Source organism: Carassius carassius, chromosome 25 (genome assembly GCF_963082965.1).
Source record: "Carassius carassius chromosome 25, fCarCar2.1, whole genome shotgun sequence".
NCBI lineage: Eukaryota > Metazoa > Chordata > Actinopteri > Cypriniformes > Cyprinidae > Carassius > Carassius carassius.
This window is the reverse complement of record NC_081779.1, coordinates 3,902,287-3,922,657: the sequence shown is the minus strand read 5'-3', so window position 1 is coordinate 3,922,657 and position 20,371 is coordinate 3,902,287. Positions and strand designations below refer to the sequence as shown.

At 38.4% G+C, this 20,371-nt stretch overlaps 4 protein-coding genes across 4 annotated transcripts; 3 read left to right on the top strand and 1 right to left on the bottom strand.

Annotated features, from left to right (window-relative positions):
* Positions 1 to 283: 283 nt before the first annotated feature.
* On the bottom strand, positions 284 to 3,789 carry psmb13a (proteasome 20S subunit beta 13a). The gene is made up of 8 exons (XM_059509023.1): positions 3,635 to 3,789; positions 3,269 to 3,362; positions 3,094 to 3,191; positions 2,849 to 2,989; positions 2,593 to 2,708; positions 2,336 to 2,394; positions 773 to 924; positions 284 to 595 (listed from the first exon to the last, which is right to left on the bottom strand). Exons 1-8 carry the CDS (start codon positions 3,694 to 3,696, stop codon positions 475 to 477), a joined length of 843 nt encoding a protein of 280 aa, XP_059365006.1. The 5' UTR covers positions 3,697 to 3,789; the 3' UTR covers positions 284 to 474.
* On the top strand, positions 3,730 to 6,341 carry psmb12 (proteasome 20S subunit beta 12). The gene is made up of 6 exons (XM_059509025.1): positions 3,730 to 3,887; positions 4,646 to 4,716; positions 4,798 to 4,929; positions 5,020 to 5,149; positions 5,851 to 5,995; positions 6,093 to 6,341. The coding sequence occupies exons 1-6, from the start codon at positions 3,840 to 3,842 to the stop codon at positions 6,218 to 6,220; spliced, it is 654 nt and encodes a 217-aa protein (XP_059365008.1). The 5' UTR covers positions 3,730 to 3,839; the 3' UTR covers positions 6,221 to 6,341.
* A 799-nt stretch (positions 6,342 to 7,140) lies between these two features.
* Positions 7,141 to 10,062, top strand: psmb9a (proteasome 20S subunit beta 9a). The gene is made up of 6 exons (XM_059509022.1): positions 7,141 to 7,427; positions 7,670 to 7,737; positions 7,888 to 8,019; positions 8,867 to 8,996; positions 9,130 to 9,271; positions 9,742 to 10,062. The coding sequence occupies exons 1-6, from the start codon at positions 7,371 to 7,373 to the stop codon at positions 9,867 to 9,869; spliced, it is 657 nt and encodes a 218-aa protein (XP_059365005.1). The 5' UTR covers positions 7,141 to 7,370; the 3' UTR covers positions 9,870 to 10,062.
* A 143-nt stretch (positions 10,063 to 10,205) lies between these two features.
* Positions 10,206 to 13,676, top strand: tap2a (transporter associated with antigen processing, subunit type a). Its single transcript, XM_059510371.1, is given in 7 exon segments — positions 10,206 to 11,302; positions 11,305 to 11,391; positions 11,472 to 11,641; positions 11,643 to 11,689; positions 11,691 to 11,814; positions 13,135 to 13,317; positions 13,434 to 13,676. Coding segments are annotated over 7 exon segments (1,044 nt in total). The 5' UTR covers positions 10,206 to 11,112.
* The last annotated feature ends 6,695 nt before the right edge of the window (positions 13,677 to 20,371 follow it).

Here is a 20,371-nt window from a genome sequence, read left to right as displayed (position 1 = left end):
GCTGGTAAAATGCGGAAATGTAACCCTGGACACACACTACACAATTGCAATAAATGGCGGGTTGTTGAGTTTAATGCATGCATCTTTTACATTATTGTTTTGAAAGCTCTTTAATTCGGCTTTAATCATTCATGTGAGCGAATAAAATAACCAATAATAGCAATATTGCACAAAATGTCCTTGGAATTTATTTGTTTCCTTATTTGTGTTTTATAGTTTTGCTGTGTTTACTAAAACATATCTTTGTTTCTAAAACATTTTTAAAAATGATTTGCGATGCATATGCTGAAAATTGTAGTAGTTTATTGATGATCATCAGTCCACTTGCTGCCATGGAATTATGAGAACGAACATCAGACATAAAAACACATTTACAGAATAATCTGTCTTTTTTCCTGTTTGTTTGTCAAAACAGTAACTGAGTGGATGGATCACTCATCCAGATCACATTATGACATCAGTGTATTTCATGGCTCAGCTGGATCCTGCTGTCTCCATCATCTGAACTGTCTCATGCACCAACTCCAGCTCCAGCTGATTCACGCTTTTAGTTAAAACAGGTGTTGTACCTGGCTTATATTTGTACTTTGCCTGTCTGTAAAGAGAGACAAAGAGAGATCAATATTTTACCAATATTAGGCATTAAGCACAACTAACCTTTAAATATGCATTGAGTTGCTGTGACATGATATGATTTTATAAAATGTACAAATGTGTAATTTTATACAAACAAAAAAATGCAACAGTGACAAAAACACAGTTTTTTTTGTACCTCTTATAGTTATAAATGGACTCTCGGTGAGGTCTGATATAGTCCACCCCCTCTTTAGTAATCACACACAGGTCAATGTTGTTTCCTGATCCCAGGTCACTCATGATGCCTGCATGGATGGCATCGCTTACCAGTGCCTTGGCCTCCTCCAGCTAAAAGTTAAATGAAAGACAGTAGTGACAAAAAGATCTAGTTTCATGCACTACATGAAAAGTACAGTACGCTCAAAATTTCTTTTGCACACAAGGTTTTTCACACAATTTTTTCATTAAATGAAGTCAAATCTACATTGTCATATACTATTGATATGATAAGTAATTCTAAAACAGGTTATAGAATAACTTCTAACTTTAACTTGCAAATCTATAAAATGGGACTTTTATACCACTGAAAAGTACTAATTTGTGGATAAACTAGCTTCTTTGAAATCAATACTTGAGAACTGCACTGTAAATAACATTCAGAAGTAATACTTGTAAGTTAGAGCTTTCATTTCTACATATTTGAACTGAGCACACAAGTAGAATATGATTTTCAAGTTAACAGGGTCATTAATTGAGAAATCAAATGTTTTCACATGTAAGAGGTCAATGTACTACAAAAAAACATCCTATGCATTTCAGAGCTCAAAACTAGCTTGTTAGTCAAAAAACAGTTTTTACTGAAACCAAAATCAGAAAACAAATATTATGACATATAGTGCAACAAAAGCCTGTCTCTGCAGAATCAGATCAACATCTACTTCACCATCATCAGGTCTTTGGCCCCACCCACTGTGTTATTAAGATGAGAAGAGCAATACAGGATAACTGGACTAGAAACATTACCTTCCAAAGGATCCTAATCCTAGGACAGTAATACCACAATATAAAGGCTAAGTGACCCTGTTCATTCTAATGTCTTAATCTTAAATTATATGCAGAACGTGATCAAAGAATGTTCCCTTTATAATCGCTGGAGCTGTCAATCATGCACATAGCTCAAGTTTATATTCAGTGATGGAGTCTAAACTGCATAATCTTATTTACATTGTGTTTGCACTATTAGTTATGATGAAAGCATTTGTGAAAGTGCGAAACTCGAGTTCACTGCAATCATGCACGCAAAAGTCTGTCATTGGCTACAATGCTCATCGCTGCAACCTTTCATGTGATGGGAGTAGATCTAAATATAATGCTATAGTCAACACTCTCCATGATTATTCAATCTCACCACTAAAAATATAGGGGAAAAATTTTGTAAAGATTTTTGCAAGAGTTCAACATGTCTCTTCCAAGAGATCATTAAAATCAGAGAGCTAAAATCAGTGTAGAAAATGGCTTTTTATACTAAATTATGATAATATTTGATGCAAAATCATACTTACATTATAAGTGCAACTCAGGGAACATTACCAGATAATTAAAAATGCAATTTATGACCCCTTAAATGCTTGAACCAAATTATTGTGTGTAGAAAATACCTTTTTTTCTGTTGCATTTACTTCACCTTGAGCTACAGGAAACAGTAATATTGACAACAGGAAACGTACAATAAGGAGATTCAACAAAAAAAGCAACTTACATCCATGTTTCCTTTGAATCTGTCCTCTAGTATCCCCATAGCAGGCAGTTTACCAGATCCTTAAAACGCAGAAACAGCTGTCATTATTCACTTGAGAATTGATCACATATGCAAAAATCTGCATGAATTTCCATTGTGAAAGAAGAACAAGTAACATTCAAGAAAATGTTAAATGTGCAGCATTATTTTCAGAAATGCATATTGATCTAAATTAGCACATTCTTAACTAATAAGTTTATCAAATGGATGTCACATACCCATGGCTAGATATGGCACCTTGTCTATGCTCCCGTAAGGGCCAACCGTATACAGGTGACTTCCAGTGCAGTCAACACCCCCTAAAATAAGATGAGCTCCAATCATACCTCGATACCTGAGAAACATTATCATAAGCAATTAAACATCAGAGAGAGATATCACATAAAACACAGCCTTATACTTCAATGGTACAAACAAACATACACAATCTTGCAATGTTTGTGTGATAACAGGTGGAGATAAGTCTGCACACACCTGAAGAGCATGTCTTGTAGTATGTTAACGGCCATGACGACTCTTGGGTTCCTGCCGCTGTTCATGGAGAAAATGGTGAGGTTTGATGACAGCATATCTGTCGTCTTCTCTGTATCCGCAGCTGTTCCTGCTCCACAACAACTAACAAGAATAAAATAGCATGATTTTAATAAGTTTTATAATTATTTACTTTATAAATGATGTACATCTGACATTTAATTTTTTTAATCCTCATTGTTACTTACTATATGTTTGGTGCAATGTAGTGAATCTTGGCACACATTTTATCTGCCACTACTTCATCAGAGGTGGCTCTTGTGTCAGCTCCTAGAACTACACCATCCTACACACACACACACACACACGTTTAGACTGACAGACAATATATAACAAATTATCAAGTTTTTATATTTTTGTTACCTTATAAACCACTCCAGCAATGGTGGTGCCTGTTTTCATGGGAGTCGGTGCCTTGATTTTACCCTCTTCTGAGCCATTTTCCAGTACAATGTTTCTAAATGAAGGAGATTTGTGCATCATATAGAAGATAACGTCAGGACATACTTTTAAAAGTTTTGATCTATGAAGAATCGATTCTAAAAAATATATATATTCTAAAAGTCTAGGTACGTTTTCTTTTTGAAGAGAAAGACATGAAGTCTGAAGATACTTTCACTTTGGTTCCGACGCCATGAAACAATGGTTATAACGACGCAAGATTTATTTTCTAGATTTTACGCACAGCTTTATCATAATATAACTGTATCAAGCCTAATTCCTTCTTACCTTGTGGAATTTTCGAAGTTAAATCCAGACACAGCAGGTTCGAGGACGTAGGAAAGTGCCATGTCTTAAATCTAACCGGGAACTGTTCTCTTCATGCAGTGCGCCTCGCTGACGCTAGTTGAGCTGTTTCAGACGAGCGTGCGCACAGTCACTGCCGGGCGCGTACGCGACGTTTGTCCACAATTTATACATCGACTTTTTAATAATGGACAGTCATCATTCACACTCACAAATCAAAGGTGTCAGCACCGGCGTAAGTAACCTATTTACCGTGTTTTAATTGATTAAAGCCTTTCGCGTCGCTTGGTGCGCTGAAAATGATTTTAAATGCGCATCGGCGATCAGGCAGGTGCTGTTTATCTAATCGCCTGATACAATATTATAAAATACTCGTTTAAATATCTTACAATATCCATCTGCGTTGATGGGAATCTGCAGTTTAACTGTAACCTAGCCTAAAGTTACTTTCGCTTTCGTGGATAGGCATTGTGGCATTGTCATGGCGAGGATATGTCCATTATCATTTAAAGGTGTTTATAGTTTTATTTATGGACTGTCGCATAAATTCCTACTTAGTTTACACATTTTCATAAAGTATAAAGTAATGGGAGAGGGTGCTGGGATAAAGTAGGCTAAGCCTCCCCCTCGAATAATTTTTTGTTTTGGCCATAGATGTCACTAAAAACATTTATTGAATAGCTGTGCTTTTTTTTTTATTGTGAGATATATTAGACCTGAGCAGTTAAAAAGTCATTGAATAATTGTGATATGTATGTGTGTATATTATGCTGGACATTGAAAGGTATTTTATGTTTGTCTATTATTAATTGGGGGATTTGTGTACACAGTAATCCGTTTAGATTTCTGTGGTGTATTATTGTTTATTTTGTAATTATATAATGCATGTTATAATTAATATAATGTTATATTATAGATACTGTACTTTTTCTTTCAAACAAATATAAATGGCAATTACTTGGATTAATCTTTATTTATTTTTCTATTTATAAGACAACCATTCTTGCTGTCAAGTTCAATGGAGGAGTTATCATCGGGTCTGACTCCAGAGCTTCTATGGGAGAGTGAGTATTTTCCAACAAATTGTTCATTCTCATAAGACACACTTATACCTCTCATAACAACAATATGACCTTTACCTACAGATCGTATGTGTCATCAAAAACCATCAACAAGCTGATCCAGGTGCATGATAGAATATTCTGCTGCATCGCTGGATCACTGGCTGATGCACAAGCTGTTACCAAAATGGCCAAATTCCAGCTGTCTTTTCACAGGTCTGTTCATTTCTGTAGCATTTTTGCAGCATCCCAATGAAAAGTGAAGTCATAGTGTTTATAGTGACTATAAAATCACTCTGTCTTTAGCATTCAGATGGAATCTCCTCCTTTGGTAAAAGCTGCTGCCTCCATCATGAGGGAACTTTGCTATAGCAATAAGGAAGAGCTGCAGGCAGGCTTCATCACAGCGGGATGGGACAGGAAGAAGGGACCCCAGGTGATGCCCTTCCAAACACAAACTAAGACCATAATACAGTTCTCCATCACAGTCACAAGTGACTCTCAAATTTATTGTATGCATGTAAATGAATAACAAATAATGAATAGAATCCTATAAAACTAACAGTGTATTTGCACTGAAAAAGACTAGCTGGTGAAGTACAAGATATGATAATATTGTCTGTTTATTCAAATATGTGACCCTGGACCACAAAACCAGTTATAAGGGTAATTTTTTTGAAATTGAGATGTATACATCTTTCATCTGAAAGTTGAATAAATATGCGTTCCATTGATGTATGGTTTGTTTGACAATATTTGGCCGAGATAAAACTATTTGAAATCTGGAATCTGGGGGTGCAAATAAAAAAATCCAAATATTCAGAAAATCACCTTTAAAGTTGTCCAAACTAAGTTCTTAGCAATGCATATTACTAATCAAAAATTAAGTTTGAATAATAAACAGTAGGAACTTTACTTAGTATCTTAATGGAACATGATCTTTACTTAATATCCTTATGATTTTTGGCATAAAAGAAAAATCTACAATTTTGACCCATACAATGTCTTTTTGGCTATTGCTACAAATATACCCCAGAGACTTAAGACAGTTTTTGTCCTCCAGGGTCACATAGTATATAAATCTCTGCAATGCAGATGAGTGATATTGTCTTTTGCATACGTTTTGTCTTTTTACAGATATACGTAGTGTCTTTAGGAGGAATGCTACTCAGTCAGCCTTTCACCATCGGTGGATCTGGCAGCACGTATATCTATGGTTATGTGGATGCCAAATTCAAACCTGACATGAGTTTAGAAGAGGCTACACAGTTTTCAACAAACGGTAAATAGAATATGAATTAAACATATATTGACATTTATATGTGCCGTGAATAAAAAACAGTTTTAAGCGCTGATGGCTACTGTTTGTGTCTCCACAGCTTTGGCCCTGGCTATGGGTCGGGACAATGTTAGTGGCGGTGTGGTTCATCTGGTCGTGATCACTGAAGCGGGAGTCAAGCATGTAGTTGTTCCAGGAGATAAACTGCCCAAGTTCCATGATGAGTAGAACTCAGAAATTACCAAACTGGACAGTTCTACAAATATAACTACATTGTGACCAGATCTGTGAAGAGTTTTCTTAAAATTATTTTCTTCACCCCCTTTGTAATAAATATATAAAAGTGTTATTTTCAGTGTGATGTCCCTTCTTGCATATACAATTTATATTTTGTCAGTTTTAGATTAATTTATTTGGTTGTGTTACATAAACTGAACTACACATCAAGGGTATATGTCCACATAAGCTATACAAAAGTGTTGCGTTCAGGAAAAACAGTATATGAAATCATCTATTATGCCTACATCTTTCCTGACTGCGAAATTAATAATGATTAGTAATTATTACTTTAAGTTCAAGTATTAAATTGAAATCATTACGCATTTTCTACATTTCTACTCAATTTGTGCAGAGATTAACCATAATTTGCACATATACATAATTGTTTGTGATATTTACGGATTCCTCAATTGTTAACCTAATAACAAAGTAAAAAAATATATATATTTCTGAGTAAAGTTCAAAGGTAGGCTTTAAAATTAAGTATACATGATTCCACTGATGTCGCAAATGCAATTCTATAATTTTCAGTTTTATTTGCGCTGTTGATTTTTTATTCAACCGTAAACGTGTAGTTTTGCGACGTGTTAAGTTTATTTTCTATTCAAAATAATCTATTTGTTCTCAGAAATTACATATTGATTTTTACAGTGAAGTTTCTGTGAAAATAAAATGCTTCTTACAGAAATACAGAGCACAGACAAAGAAACTTTAGAAATGCATGAAGCCACAGTAAACAGGTATGGTGCATGTGTCTGTATAAATTAAATTAGGCATAAATAATGAATACACTTTTTTTAAAGATGGTAGTTGAAATGACAGTGGCCAAATCAAATAGACACGCTTCACTGTGTGAGCCGAGCACAATGGGAAGTAACTCTTTCACTTTCTGTTAGAGACAAAATGGAGGAATAATGTAGGCGCATTAAAATACTGCAGACCTGACAAATCAAAGTCTCTTTTCGCAACTTGACTCATTTTCTCTCGCCATTAAGAGCTTCGCTTGAGGTACGCACAGCTATCGAGTATCGAGTCTCTTCTGGCGTCTCAAACGCAGGCAGGTTTGCACAGGACAGGTAGCAGCTTTCATCCATTCAAAATGTCGGAGGAAATGTTTCCAGAGCCAGAATGGTTATCTGAAGAAGTCAAAACCGGGGTGAGTTATCGCCTAATGGGCGTAAAAGACTCAAACGAGATGTTTATTTAAAGCTTCTTAAGCATGGACTCGTGTATATTGAGTGAAAAGAGTTTAAAATGTTAAAGCTGTTAGATCGTGACTTGCTCTAGCAAACGTTAACATTACAGTGTGTAAAGTAAGGCGTTATTATTAATTGCCTAGCATGTTAATTTGACATAATTGAGATATTGCATTTTTATTTTTTATTTTTGTCATTTTAGACGACCATCATCGCGGTTACTTTTGACGGTGGAGTTGTTCTTGGTTCAGATTCGCGTGTGTCCGCAGGGTAAGAGACACTTGTGCTGTAGTTTATGAGAAGATGTAGACTTGTAGTCATTGTTTGACAATCAAAGTGACATTTTTTTTCAGTGAATATTTAAAACAAGTTACTTGAGTCAAGAACAATCAAATGGCGTTTTTTTGACACTATTCTCAGGGAGGCAGTGGTGAATCGTGTGATGAACAAGCTCTCCCCACTCCATGACAAGATCTACTGTGCTCTGTCTGGATCAGCAGCGGATGCTCAAACCATTGCTGAGATTGTCAACTACCAGCTGGATGTGCACAGGTATTTATCACCAATGTCCTGTGGACTGTCCGGTGCTTTAACATCTGTAGTTTGGTTCATTTGGCCTGGAGCCAGGGCAAAAAAATTATACATTGTAGCATTTTTTTCAGCTGTTCTGGTTCCACACTGATTACTCTGATCCGAATCAGTTGAAACGAACCAAAGTGCAGTCACATGTCAACATCCAAATCACTCATTATTGGCCAGATGTGTCTTTTTTTAATGTAATTCCTAAACTGCTTTTGGATTAGTCAGAATTAACATGCCGCAAAATTCCAATGGAACTCTCAGAAGTAAACAAAGACGGGAAGAGAAGCCAGCAGATAAGACTCCGCTTTTTTAATATGGTCATCAGACCAAATTTCTATGAGGCTCCGCAATTGCTCATAACAAGTTTGTCCACTAGCTGGGATGGATGCTAATGTCCAAACTGGCAACAAACGCCAGTCCTCATGCCATAATGCACAGCGCAGTTGATTACATCAGAAATGCGCAGTTCTTTTTGCAGTTGGGTCTGTTCGAGCTCAGATCACGTTCTCCGCACAAATGAACCGCTCCAGTGTTAGTTTGAAAGCTTACCGAGACCCCCTCTTCAAAGAGGTCTTGGTATGCTTGTTTGGTTTGCTTTTGGTGCGCACCTGAGTGCGATCGGACTGCACCAAAAAAAGACAACAGACTCTAGTGTGATACAGCCAAACTAAATGAGGCAGGTGTAAAAGCATCTAAAGCTATAAGGTCATCTACGTGTTGATTGGTGTTAAATACTACCACAGGAAACATGCTGCATACATTTTCCTTTTTCTCAAACATGTGTTGAATAATATACTTGAATAATGTATTTTGACAGTATTGAGGTGGAAGATGACCCACTCGTATGCTCTGCTGCTACTCTGGTGAAAAACATTTCATACAAATATAAAGAGGAACTATCAGCACATCTTATTGTTGCAGGATGGGACAGAAAAAAAGGAGGACAGGTTGGCTCATTTTTGTTTTATTAGGCTTAGACAGATGAATATTATGCATAGAAGATCATTGAAAATTAAATACTACATTTCAAAAAGTCTAATATTAATATATATGTGGTCTTTTCTGCCTCATTCCAAACAGGTCTATGCGACGCTGAGTGGTTTGCTGACCAGTCAACCTTTTGCTATTGGTGGCTCTGGGAGTTTTTACATTAATGGGTTTGTTGATGCAGAATACCGAAAAAACATGACAAAGAGAGAATGTCAAGAGTTTGTAGTTAACGGTAGGTTTGCCAGTGCAATGTACAAACACATACAGTCTTAGAAAAGTGTCCTGGTGATAATATAATTTATTCTAAATATACTACACTGCGCAGAGCAGTCAGTTCAATTGACTAATTGTAAATGTTGTAGAAATGGGAGGGGACTATTGAAGTGGAAATAATAATACATAAATAAAAATGTTAAAGTTTCAGGGTCAAGTATAACAACAAGAGACATACAGCACTAAGTATAAAGATGTGCAGTTGGCATTATGCATGTTTTAGATGTGGCCTTAGTGTTTAGAATTGTCTCATGTGTGGAACTTTTATCAATGTGGTTGATTCAACTCTAACATATCTGTCAAGAGACTGATTGTAGATGGACAGTCACTCCTGAGGAGTGTTGCTTCTTATTATTTTTTGATAACTGTTTAATTACTCAACATCTATGAGATATCAAAGCTATCCCTTCTGTCTCTGTCTCTCTGTAGCTCTGACTCTGGCGATGGGTCGGGATGGCTCAAGTGGAGGTGTTGCATATGTTGTCACCATTGATAAAGATGGAGCAGAAGAGAAGTGCGTTTTAGGAAATGAACTGCCCAAATTTTTTGATGAGTGAATTAAAGGATTTTGCTTGGATATTAAGAAGATTTCCATGTATTTTTGTAACCTAAAGCAGGACAAAATACTTCAAAATTGCAAAAATGTTTTAATTGTTTTGTTGATATTAAAAACACTTACAAATACATAAACACACAACCTTATGTTACCATGACTTTCAAAATTTGATAATAAACCATATTAGCAATGTGTATGCTGTTTAATTATGACACAAAGCTAATTTATGTAAAGAATGTGTTGAGGTTCTAATGGATTGTAGGCTACTGTGAAGCTGTCCAAAGGTCTCTTTTATGACTCATCATTTGCTAGGCAGAAATGAAGAAGGTGGGTTATAGAGCAAGACTCCCTGTAAAAAAGAGATATTTGTTGCTCCTGAACCATAACAAATAGACATTTGAATAGGCTAATAATTATTTCCTAAAAATATTTATTAATTTGTCAAGTCACCTTTATTTATATAGCGCTTTATGCAAAACAGATTGTGTCAAACCAACTGAACAACAATTAGGAAAACAGTGTATCAATAATGCAAAATGACAGTTAAAGTGAGTTTGTCACTGAATTCAGATGTACATGGAGAGTTTTTAGGTCCTATAATTAACACCATAGTTTTTTTTTAAGAATTTAGCAGTAAGAAATTACTCGTCATCCAGATTTTAATATTGACTATGCATTCTGTTAGTTTTTCAAATTGGTATGTTTCATCAGGCCGCAAAGAAATATATAGCTGAGTATCATCAGCATAACAGTGAAAGCTAACTCAGTGTTTCCTGATGATATCTCCCAAGGGTAACATATAAAGAGTGAAGAGTAGCGGTCCTAGTACAAAGCCTTGAGGTACTCCATACTGGACTTGAGATCGATATACCTCTTCATGGCAGTCATATAAGTATGATTTAAACCATGCTAATGCACTTCCATTAATGCCAACAAAGTTTTCTAGTCCATGCAAAAGAATGTTGTGGTCAATATTGTTGAACACAGAGCTAGGATCCAATTTGTCTTGAAAATAAGCCTATATTAGTCTATTTTGATCACATCATTATGGTATAGCCTAACTGCTCCATCTGAAGATCATTAAAATTTTTGTGTACCCTATCAACTGGTTTGATTTGTGATTTTAAAATGTATGACTGAGTCAAGATTTTAATGAACACTTACACAAAGCGCAGTCTTTTTTTGTTGTAGGCCTATGTTGAGGGAAAATCCCTTATCCTGAGAAACTGAAAGTAAAAGCAATAATGCCGGTGTCAGTCCACTGTTTTATCAGTTCAGTATATGAAACTGGGCGCTTAACGCTGTTTGACAACTATCACCTTGACGAGTTTAATTCGTTGCTTGTCGGTACCGTCGCTGCTTCTTTAGCTTGTTTGTTTTGAGAGGTAACACTGCCTGACATTAATGGAGAGAGTAATGTTAAAGAGCGCAAACAGTCCTCTTCATCCGGGTCATCCGTTTGTCTAAACCACACTACTTATTAGTGTGTGGAGCTTTTGTCTTTCTGACCTTGGCTGTGCTATTTGAGTATTTTGTTGTATTTAGTCCAAAAATAAAAGTATAATAAAAAACTGCTTTGTAAAGTACTTTTTACGTGTTTCAGGTGAGATGTTCATCCTACAGTACACTGGAAAGGTGATTGATATCTTGGGTTCCCATTTTCAGTGGGATAACTTCAGATCAGCTATCATTCTCATGGGATTATTCTCATTGGGAAGGTTGGTATGGCAAAATATGTGTTTTGTAGTTTATGATATCACATCTAGGCTGTCCCACAGACACTACTTTGATGGGCCGGGCTGTAGCACTGAATGTCAATGTCCATGATTAAGACACTGGGCATGTTGTATCTGAAGCTGAGCATATCGTGGAAGCTTACACTACTGATGCTGATGGAGACGCCACTTACAGGCTTACTGCAGAACATATATGACACACATTATCAGGTATGGGGTTAAAGGTACATCAGAATTGTAGCATTCATAGCCTTTAAAGGTTTCACCTAATTTTAATGTTAATCTTGAGTACCTATAGAATAGTACTGCATCCTTCATATCTCTAAAAAGTCTTTAGTTTTATCATATTTATAAAAGAAAAATACAGCTTTCCAATTCTCTCCGGAAAAAGCAGAGCTCCTGGAGGCGTGCCTTCACTGAAATGACGAGAACACAAACGCACTCGATACACTCCGTTGCTGCCCCTAACTGCATCCACTGTTCGTGTAACGCTGGGTTCTTTGGGAAACTGAAAACAGTAAACTTTCCCTCACATTCAAAAACACACTTATTTGGAGACATTCTCAAACAAATCCTATGCAGTGATTCTGACGATTTCCCGATGAAGTGCGTTCCCTTATGAAAATTAACCATGGTTTTACTACAAATAAAACCAAAAAACCATGGTTACTATAGTTAAACCATGGTAACCACAAATTAACCATGGTTTTGCTAAATTAACCATAGTTTAACCATGGTATTTGTAGTAAATTTGTGGTTATACAAATGGTAGTCAACACGCTAAAAAACCATGGTTTACTACAGTTTTACTATAATAAAACCATGGTTATTTTTCGTAAGGGTTGATGTGCGCGGTCTTGCTCTCCTCTAATCAACGTGTGCACGGGCACGCTTTTCAGAGAGAAATGCTCATATAAGGAGTTCCACCATCGTCTACGTCATTAAACCCACAATCGAAAAAAAAAAGAGCAGAAACTTGTACCAACCCGGAAGTAAGATTTTCAGCACAGAAATTCTCTTGTCACTCGTCCAAATTATTTTTTTTTTTAACTTTGGCCATGCTTAGCATGATAATCCATCTCTTTAACACTGTGAACAACTGTGAATACATGAAACACCATTGTAGGTCCCCTTTAAGTTATAGATCCTGCCTACACCCCATCAAACTTAGCTTGAAAAGGTTTGCTGGTACACTTGCTAGACTAGCAAAAACCAGCCTGGACTAGAATGCAGATGCATTATTAGTCTAAGATGGATTTTAGAAATTCCTGATATAATCAGCAATTCTGGGAGTTTCTCTTTTGGATTTTTGTAGCCACTCCATTTATTATTTGATGAGGTAGGTTTTAGCAGCTTGGTCCATTTGCTGGACCAGAATAAACCAGCCTTGGCCTAAGATGGACTTTACATTTAAAATCATTATAGAACTCCTGATATTAACAACGATTCTGGATGGCTTTCTTTTGGATTTTTGTAGCCACACCATTTATTTTTTAATAAAGAAGGTTTTAGATTTAAGCATGGTAAAAGTGTTTTATTAAATGCCAAAGTCATAAAATCCTGTTTTCTTTTTCAGATGTGGGAGAGCATGTAAATCTGCTCTCGGGAGGTGAGAAGCAGCACATCGCTATTGCCAGAGCTCTGATCAGACAACCTCAGGTGCTCATACTGGATGAAGTGACCAGCTGTTTAGACACTGAAAGTGAACAAATGGTAAAATTTGGCTATTCAATATGAATACAAAGGCATATGTACATATGCATTCACAAATCCTTGCTTCCTTTAATCCCACTATCAAAAGAGTCCTTACATGTTTTGTTATTCCACAGGTTCAACAGGCCCTTGCCTGCTGCCCCACACAGACCTTGCTTGTGATTGCTCATAGGCTGAAGACTATTGAGAGGGTGGATCAGATTGTGGTGATTGACAGTGGTAAGGTGGTGGAGCTGGGTACACATCAGGATCTGATGGACAAGAAAGGAAGTTACTATAAACTGAGATAAAGGCTCTTTAGTGATGATAACACAGCCAATCAATAACGAGAGCAATGTGACACTGTAAAAGACCAATAGGCTGTGTTAAAATAATGTGCTTGTTCAATATGTATACAAATATACCATTACAAACTTTTGTAAATAGAGACATATAAGGGGGAATGTTATCCTTTAACCATTATCATATTTCTTAAAGATCTGTGGTACTGAACTGTGAACTTGTACATAGAATTAACTCAGTGATGATCATCAGTCATGTTTATCAAAAAACATGTTTTGATAAATGTAAAATTTTGGATTTGTTCGATGTTGTGATATGTAAATGTGAATAAATATTGGGTTCTTGATAATGTGCTTTTTGTTTGTTTTATACAGTCTAATTTCAGATTTTAGTGTCATTATTTCCTTGTCATATATGTCTGTTCTGTTTCATTATTGTACTGAATGAACATTATAATATTAAACATTACAATATTTTTATTATATAAAAATCTAACAGATGTTGTACAGTTAAAATTGCAAACTGCACCTCGTCCATGGCCAAGCTGTGGAGTCCCACAAGGCTCTATTCTTGCTCCCATTTTATTTTCTCTTTATATGCTCTCACTGGGTGATATTTTCAGAGAACATGGAGTCTCATTCCATTGTTTTGTGTATGATATCCAAATTTACTTGCCATTTAAAAAAGGGAAACAATCAATTTTGAGATTTTGGCTCTGTTATTATATATGGGGACTGTTGGAAAGGTCTAATGAACTGGATGTCTCTATAGCAGCTACTTTAAAAGCCAAGATCACTCATCTTGAATGGATCATAAAAACCATGTTAAAAACTTGGGCTTTATTATGGGCAGTGACCTTAAGAACAATTGAATGGACAAGTCAGTTTAATTGTCAGGTCCAGTTTTTTCTAGCTTCATCAAATCTAAAAAATTAAGCCATTTCTTAATTAAAAATGTGCACAAAAGCATTCATGCTTACATTTCATCACATTTGGATTGCTGCAGTTTGCTTTATTTTGGCCTTATTCACTCTGTACTTGCACAACTGCAATTAGTAAATAAGTCTGCTGCAAAGTTATTGATGCATAAACGTAAGCGGGAGCAAATTACGCCTGTACTTGCTAACCTTTACTGCTTGCCTGAAAGCTATAGAATTGATTTCAAGCTTGCTCCAACATATCTATCTGACCTAATTTCTGTTCATCATCCCCCTAGATCACTTAAATGAGTCATATGATGCTGCTAAAAAGAACATTATTTGGTGTATTTGGTGTAATGCAATGTGTTTACCTAATTTAAGGTTAAAAAAACACATTATTTATCATATAATGTACATTATTGGTTCTCCTCTATGCCCTGCCTTCTGAAACGCATAGATTTTACAAAGGTCATTGTTCTGAAAAGTGAGGTGTGCTCTGATTGGCCAGCTAATTGGGCAGCTGTGGCCTAATGGTTAGAGACATGGACTTGTAACCCGAAGGTCGCAGGTTCAAGTTGTAGGTGGGGGAGGAAGTTAATGAACAGCGCTCTCTTTCACCCTCAATAGCCATGGCTGAAGTGCCCTTGAGCAAGGCACTGAACCCCCAGTTGCTCCCCGGGCGCTGGATATATGGCTGCCCACTGCTCCGGGTGTGTGTTCACTTCTCACTGCTGTGTGTGTGGACTTGGATGGGTTAAATGCAGAACACCAATTCCGAGTATGGGTTACCATAGTTGGCAAATGTCACGACTTTCACTTTCTCTATCCAGTGTGATGTGATTGGCCAAAAGACTCAAGTGTGTGACAGAAATTTTACGCCCCTTAACATATGCCATCTCCCAGGCCAGCAGCATGAGACTCAGTCCAGCTGCTCTGCTCATGCACATCCCATTATCGGATCTCTTTTAGCAGTTCAAACAATGTAATGTTAGGATTAACTGAATAACTCTGGATATTAGTTTATTTCGCGTCAGAGTGACTATAAAGCACATTTATAAACCGAATAACTGAAGTAATATGTGGATTAGTGCGTACTGGAGACGCAAACTGTTTCAACAATTCAGTTCGATTTGGTGAACTGGCTCAACCCGTTCACTAAGAAGATCTATTTAAATAGAAAGAATAGTTCGAGAACTGAGACAAAACCAATAAAACCCATTACAAACGATGCATTTGTTGCATCCACTGGGGACATAATTACTGATTATAATGACTTATACTGTCTTTTTAAGCCTTGTGTTGCATATAGCACTGCTTAAACATAAAACCATGTCTGCATTTGTGATCTGAGAAACAACAAACAACAAGCCTACTCTACTGCTCAAAACTCGCATTTGAATCATCATTGGCAAATTATTTAAAGAGTAACTAAACCCTAAACCAACTTTTTTTAGTTAATGATCTGTAAGAATGGGGCTTTATTAGTGCTGTTCATTGATTCAAGTAACTTTTTTGACATTTGAGTATAAAGTGTTTTAATTCTACAATATATGGTGTAAAAACGTCTGAGTGCTGCCCTCTTCAGGTTGAACGGTGGCTACTGCAGTTGATTTTTCCTATTGGATGTTGCGGTGGCAAGTGACGTAAGCGGTGGCAGGTGACGTAAGCAGTTTCCAGCTCACCACGCCCCTTGGTACGAGCTACCACACCCTTGGCAGTATAAAACCATCTTGTTCCGTCAAAATCACCGTAGTGAGTCAGGAGTTGGAATTGCGAGTATTGAAAACGACCAGGATAGACTATATTATAGCATCTATTTAGCATAGCATTTATCAGAATCAGAATCAGAATGAGCTTTATTGCCAGGTATGTTCACACATACGAGGAATTTGTTTTCGTGACAGAGCTCCACAGTGCAACATAACAGCGACAGAACAAAAAACACAATAAGGAATAAAAAATACAAAAAAATACAAATAGGTGGGTAAGGATTGACAATATACAAATTGACAATGTATGGCAGGTATATTAAAATGAGCATTTATGTATGTACATGTATATTATGTGGAAAAGTTTTAACTGTACGCTAAGTATGTGTGTTGGATAAATAAGTGTATGTGTATATAAATATAAATATAAGTAGTGTATTGTGTTCCATGTATGTACATGTATATTATGTGCAAAAGATTTAAGTGTACGCTAAGTATGTGTGTTGGATAAAAAGTGTAGTGTATATAAATATAAATAGTGTAGTGTGTCCCACAGTTATTATCAGTTGTTCATAAGATGGATTGCCTGAGGGAAGAAACTGTTCCTGTGTCTGGTCGTTCTGGTGCTCAGTGCTCTGTAGCGTCGACCAGATGGCAACAGTTCAAAGAGGGAGTGTGCTGGATGTGAGGGGTCCAGAGTGATTTTAACAGCCCTTTTGCTCACTCTGGATAAGTACAGTTCTTGAATAGATGGGAGGGTTGTACCGATAATTCGCTCAGCAGTCCGGACTACCCTCTGTAGTCTTCTGAGGTCAGATTTAGAAGCTGAGCTGAACCAGACAGTTACTGAAGTGCAGAGGATGGATTCGATGATGGTGGAGTAGAACTGTTTCAGCAGCTCCTGTGGCAGGTTAAACTTCCTCAGCTGGCGAAGGAAGTACAACCTCTGCTGGGCCTTTTTCACAATGGAGTCAATGTGAATGTCCCACTTCAGGTCCTGAGAGATAGTGGTGCCCAGGAACCTGAATGACTCCACTGCAGTCACAGTGCTGTTCATGATGGTGAGTGGGGGGAGTGCAGGGGGGTTTCTCCTGAAGTCCACGATCATCTCCACTGTTTTGAGCGTGTTAAGCTCCAGGTTGTTGAGAGTGCACCAGACAGCCAGCTCTTTAACCTCCTGTCTGTAAGCAGACTCGTCACCGTCCTGAATGAGGCCGATGAGTGTGGTGTCATCTGCAAACTTCAGGAGCTTGACAGAGGGGTCCTTAGATGTGCAATCGTTAGTGTACAGGGAGAAGAGCAGTGGGGAGAGAACACAGCCCTGGGGAGCTCCGGTGCTGATTGTACGGGTGCTGGATGTGTATTTTCCTAGTCTCACTAGCTGCTGCCTGTCTGTCAGGAAGCTGTTGATCCACTGACAGACGGAGGTGGGCACGGAGAGCTGAGTTAGTTTGGGCAAGAGGAGGTTTGGGATGATCGTGTTGAAGGCAGAGCTGAAGTCCACAAACAGGATCCTCACATAGGTCCCCGGTCTGTCTAGGTGTTGCAGAACATAATGCAGTCCGATGTTTACTGCATCGTCCACAGACCTGTTTGCTCTGTAGGCAAACTGAAGAGGATCTAGCAAGTGTCCAGTGATGTCTTTCAGGTGGGCCAGCACCAGTTTTTCAAATGACTTCATGACTACAGACGTTAGAGCCACAGGCCTGTAGTCATTTAGTCCTGTAATTTTGGATTTCTTTGGGATAGGGATGATGGTGGAGCGTTTGAAGCATGAAGGGACTTCGCACAGTTCCAGCGATCTGTTGAAGATCTGTGTGAAGATGGGGGCCAGCTGGTCAGCACAGGATTTCAGACAGGCTGGTGTAACGCAATCTGGGCCTGGTGCTTTTTTCCTTTTCTGCTTCCGGAAGACCTGGCGCACCGCATCCTCGCTGATCTGTATTGCAGGTGTGGGGGAGAGGGGGGATGCAGGAGGTGTGAATGGTGAGAGCGCTTGATTGGAGAGGTGTTCAGGGTGGGTTGCAGGAGTTGTGAATGGTGTGAACGGTTGTTTGGAGAGGCATTCAGGGTTGGTTGCAGGAGTTGTGAATGGTGTGAATGGTTGTGTGGGGAGGTGTTCAGGGCAGGTGATGGGTGTTCTTTCAAACCTGCAGTAAAACTCGTTCAGATCGTCTGCCAGTCGTTGATTCTCCACAGTGCTGGGGGGTGGTGTCTTGTAATTGGTGATCTTCTTTAGGCTTCTCCACACTGATGCGGAGTCGTTCAAAGTTAACTGAGTCCTTATTTTTTCAGAATAATTCCTCTTTGCCTCTTTGATCTCCCTTTCCAGTGTGTATTTAGCCTGTTTATACAAGACATTGTCCCCCTTCCTGTAAGCATCTTCTTTGGCCTGACGGAGCTGTCTGAGTTTTGCAGTGAACCACGGTTTGTCATTGTTGTAATTTAGTTGAGTCTTGGTAGGAATACACATATCCTCACAGAAACTGATATATGATGTTACGGTCTCTGTGAGTTCGTCCAGATCGGTGGCAGCAGCTTCAAAAATACTCCAGTCAGTGAGGTCAAAACAAGATTGTAAATCCTGCTCTGCTTCATTAGTCCATCTTTTTACAGTCCTTACTACAGGTTTAGCTGATTTTAGTTTCTGCCTGTAGGTCGGTATAAGATGAACCAGAAGGTGATCAGAACGTCCCAAAGCTGCTCGTGGAACAGAGTGAAATGCATCCTTTATTGTTGTGTAACAGTGATCCAATATATTACTGTCTCTTGTGGGACAAGTAACATGCTGTCTGTATTTTGGCAGTTCACGGGAGAGATTGGCTTTATTAAAGTCCCCAAGAATGATTAAAACAGAGTCTAGGTGTTGTTGTTCTGTCTCTGTGATCTGCTCAGCGAGTTTCTGTAAAGCTGAGCTCACGTGCGCTTGAGGAGGGATGTAAACACTAACCAGAATGAACGAATGAATCTCCCGCGGCGAATAGAACGGCTTGCAGTTAATGAAGAGCGTTTCGAGATTTGAGCAGCACGTCTTCTTTAACACAGTTACATCTGTACACCACCGTTCATTGATGTAAAAGCATGTCCCGCCGCCGCGCGATTTCCCCGTTGATTCTGCGTCGCGATCCGCTCTAAACAGCTGAAAGTCCGGCAGATGGAGCGCGCTGTCCGGTATGGTGTCATTCAGCCAAGTTTCCGTGAAACACAGAGCAGCAGAGTGGGAGAAATCTTTATTTGTCCGAGAGAGCAGAAGCAGTTCGTCCGTTTTGTTGGGTAGAGAGCGGAGATTTGCCAGATGGATGCTAGGCAACGGCGTTCGAAATCCGCGTTTTCTGAGTCTCACGAGCGCGCCAGCTCTTTTTCCCCGTCTGCGCGTCCTCTTGAAGCGTGTGATCAGCGCAGCCGCTCCGCCGACAAGAATGTCCAGCAAAACATCAGAATAGTCGAAAACCGGTGAAATATCGGGAGATGTGTGTTGCCGAATATCCAGCAATTCGTCCCTGGTGAAACTGATTGCAGGAATATAACTAAAGACAGGACAAACTAACAAAAACACAAAAACAACTGCAGAGCACGTCACGGAGGCAGCCATCCTGTATCGTATATAATATACGATCAATATAGTTATTAGATTATTTTGTGTAGCCTATGTAGTTAATTAGCATAGTTGTTAGGGTAACGTTAGTATTGTTAGATGCATAGTTAGTTAGTAGCATAGTATTGCATCAGTTAGGATAGCTTCAAGTTAGTGTAGATTTATTTACAGTGGTCAGGATGGTACGTAGGTGTAGTGTTGCTGGTTGCGACAGCACTGCTGGACTGCATAGTTTTCCAGCAGACTTTAAAATTAGGCGCCAGTGGTTGCATGCACTTGGCCTGGAAGACAGCGCGTTCCAGCCTAGAGCAGGAGTGTGCAAACTGCATTTTACACGGGATTGCTTCTCCAACACAATGGAGGTGGAAATGGGCTTCTCCACACAGCTCGCGCTGAATAGCGACGCGGTGCGGGAGTTAAGACTGCAGTTTGAACCAGCGGCTCGAATTGATATGGCTCAGGCCACAGACACCTCGACATCATCCACTTTAGGTGAAGGTGGGGGAGAAAAGTCCTCTACTTCAGATGAATGAACGCTCTGTTGCAAAG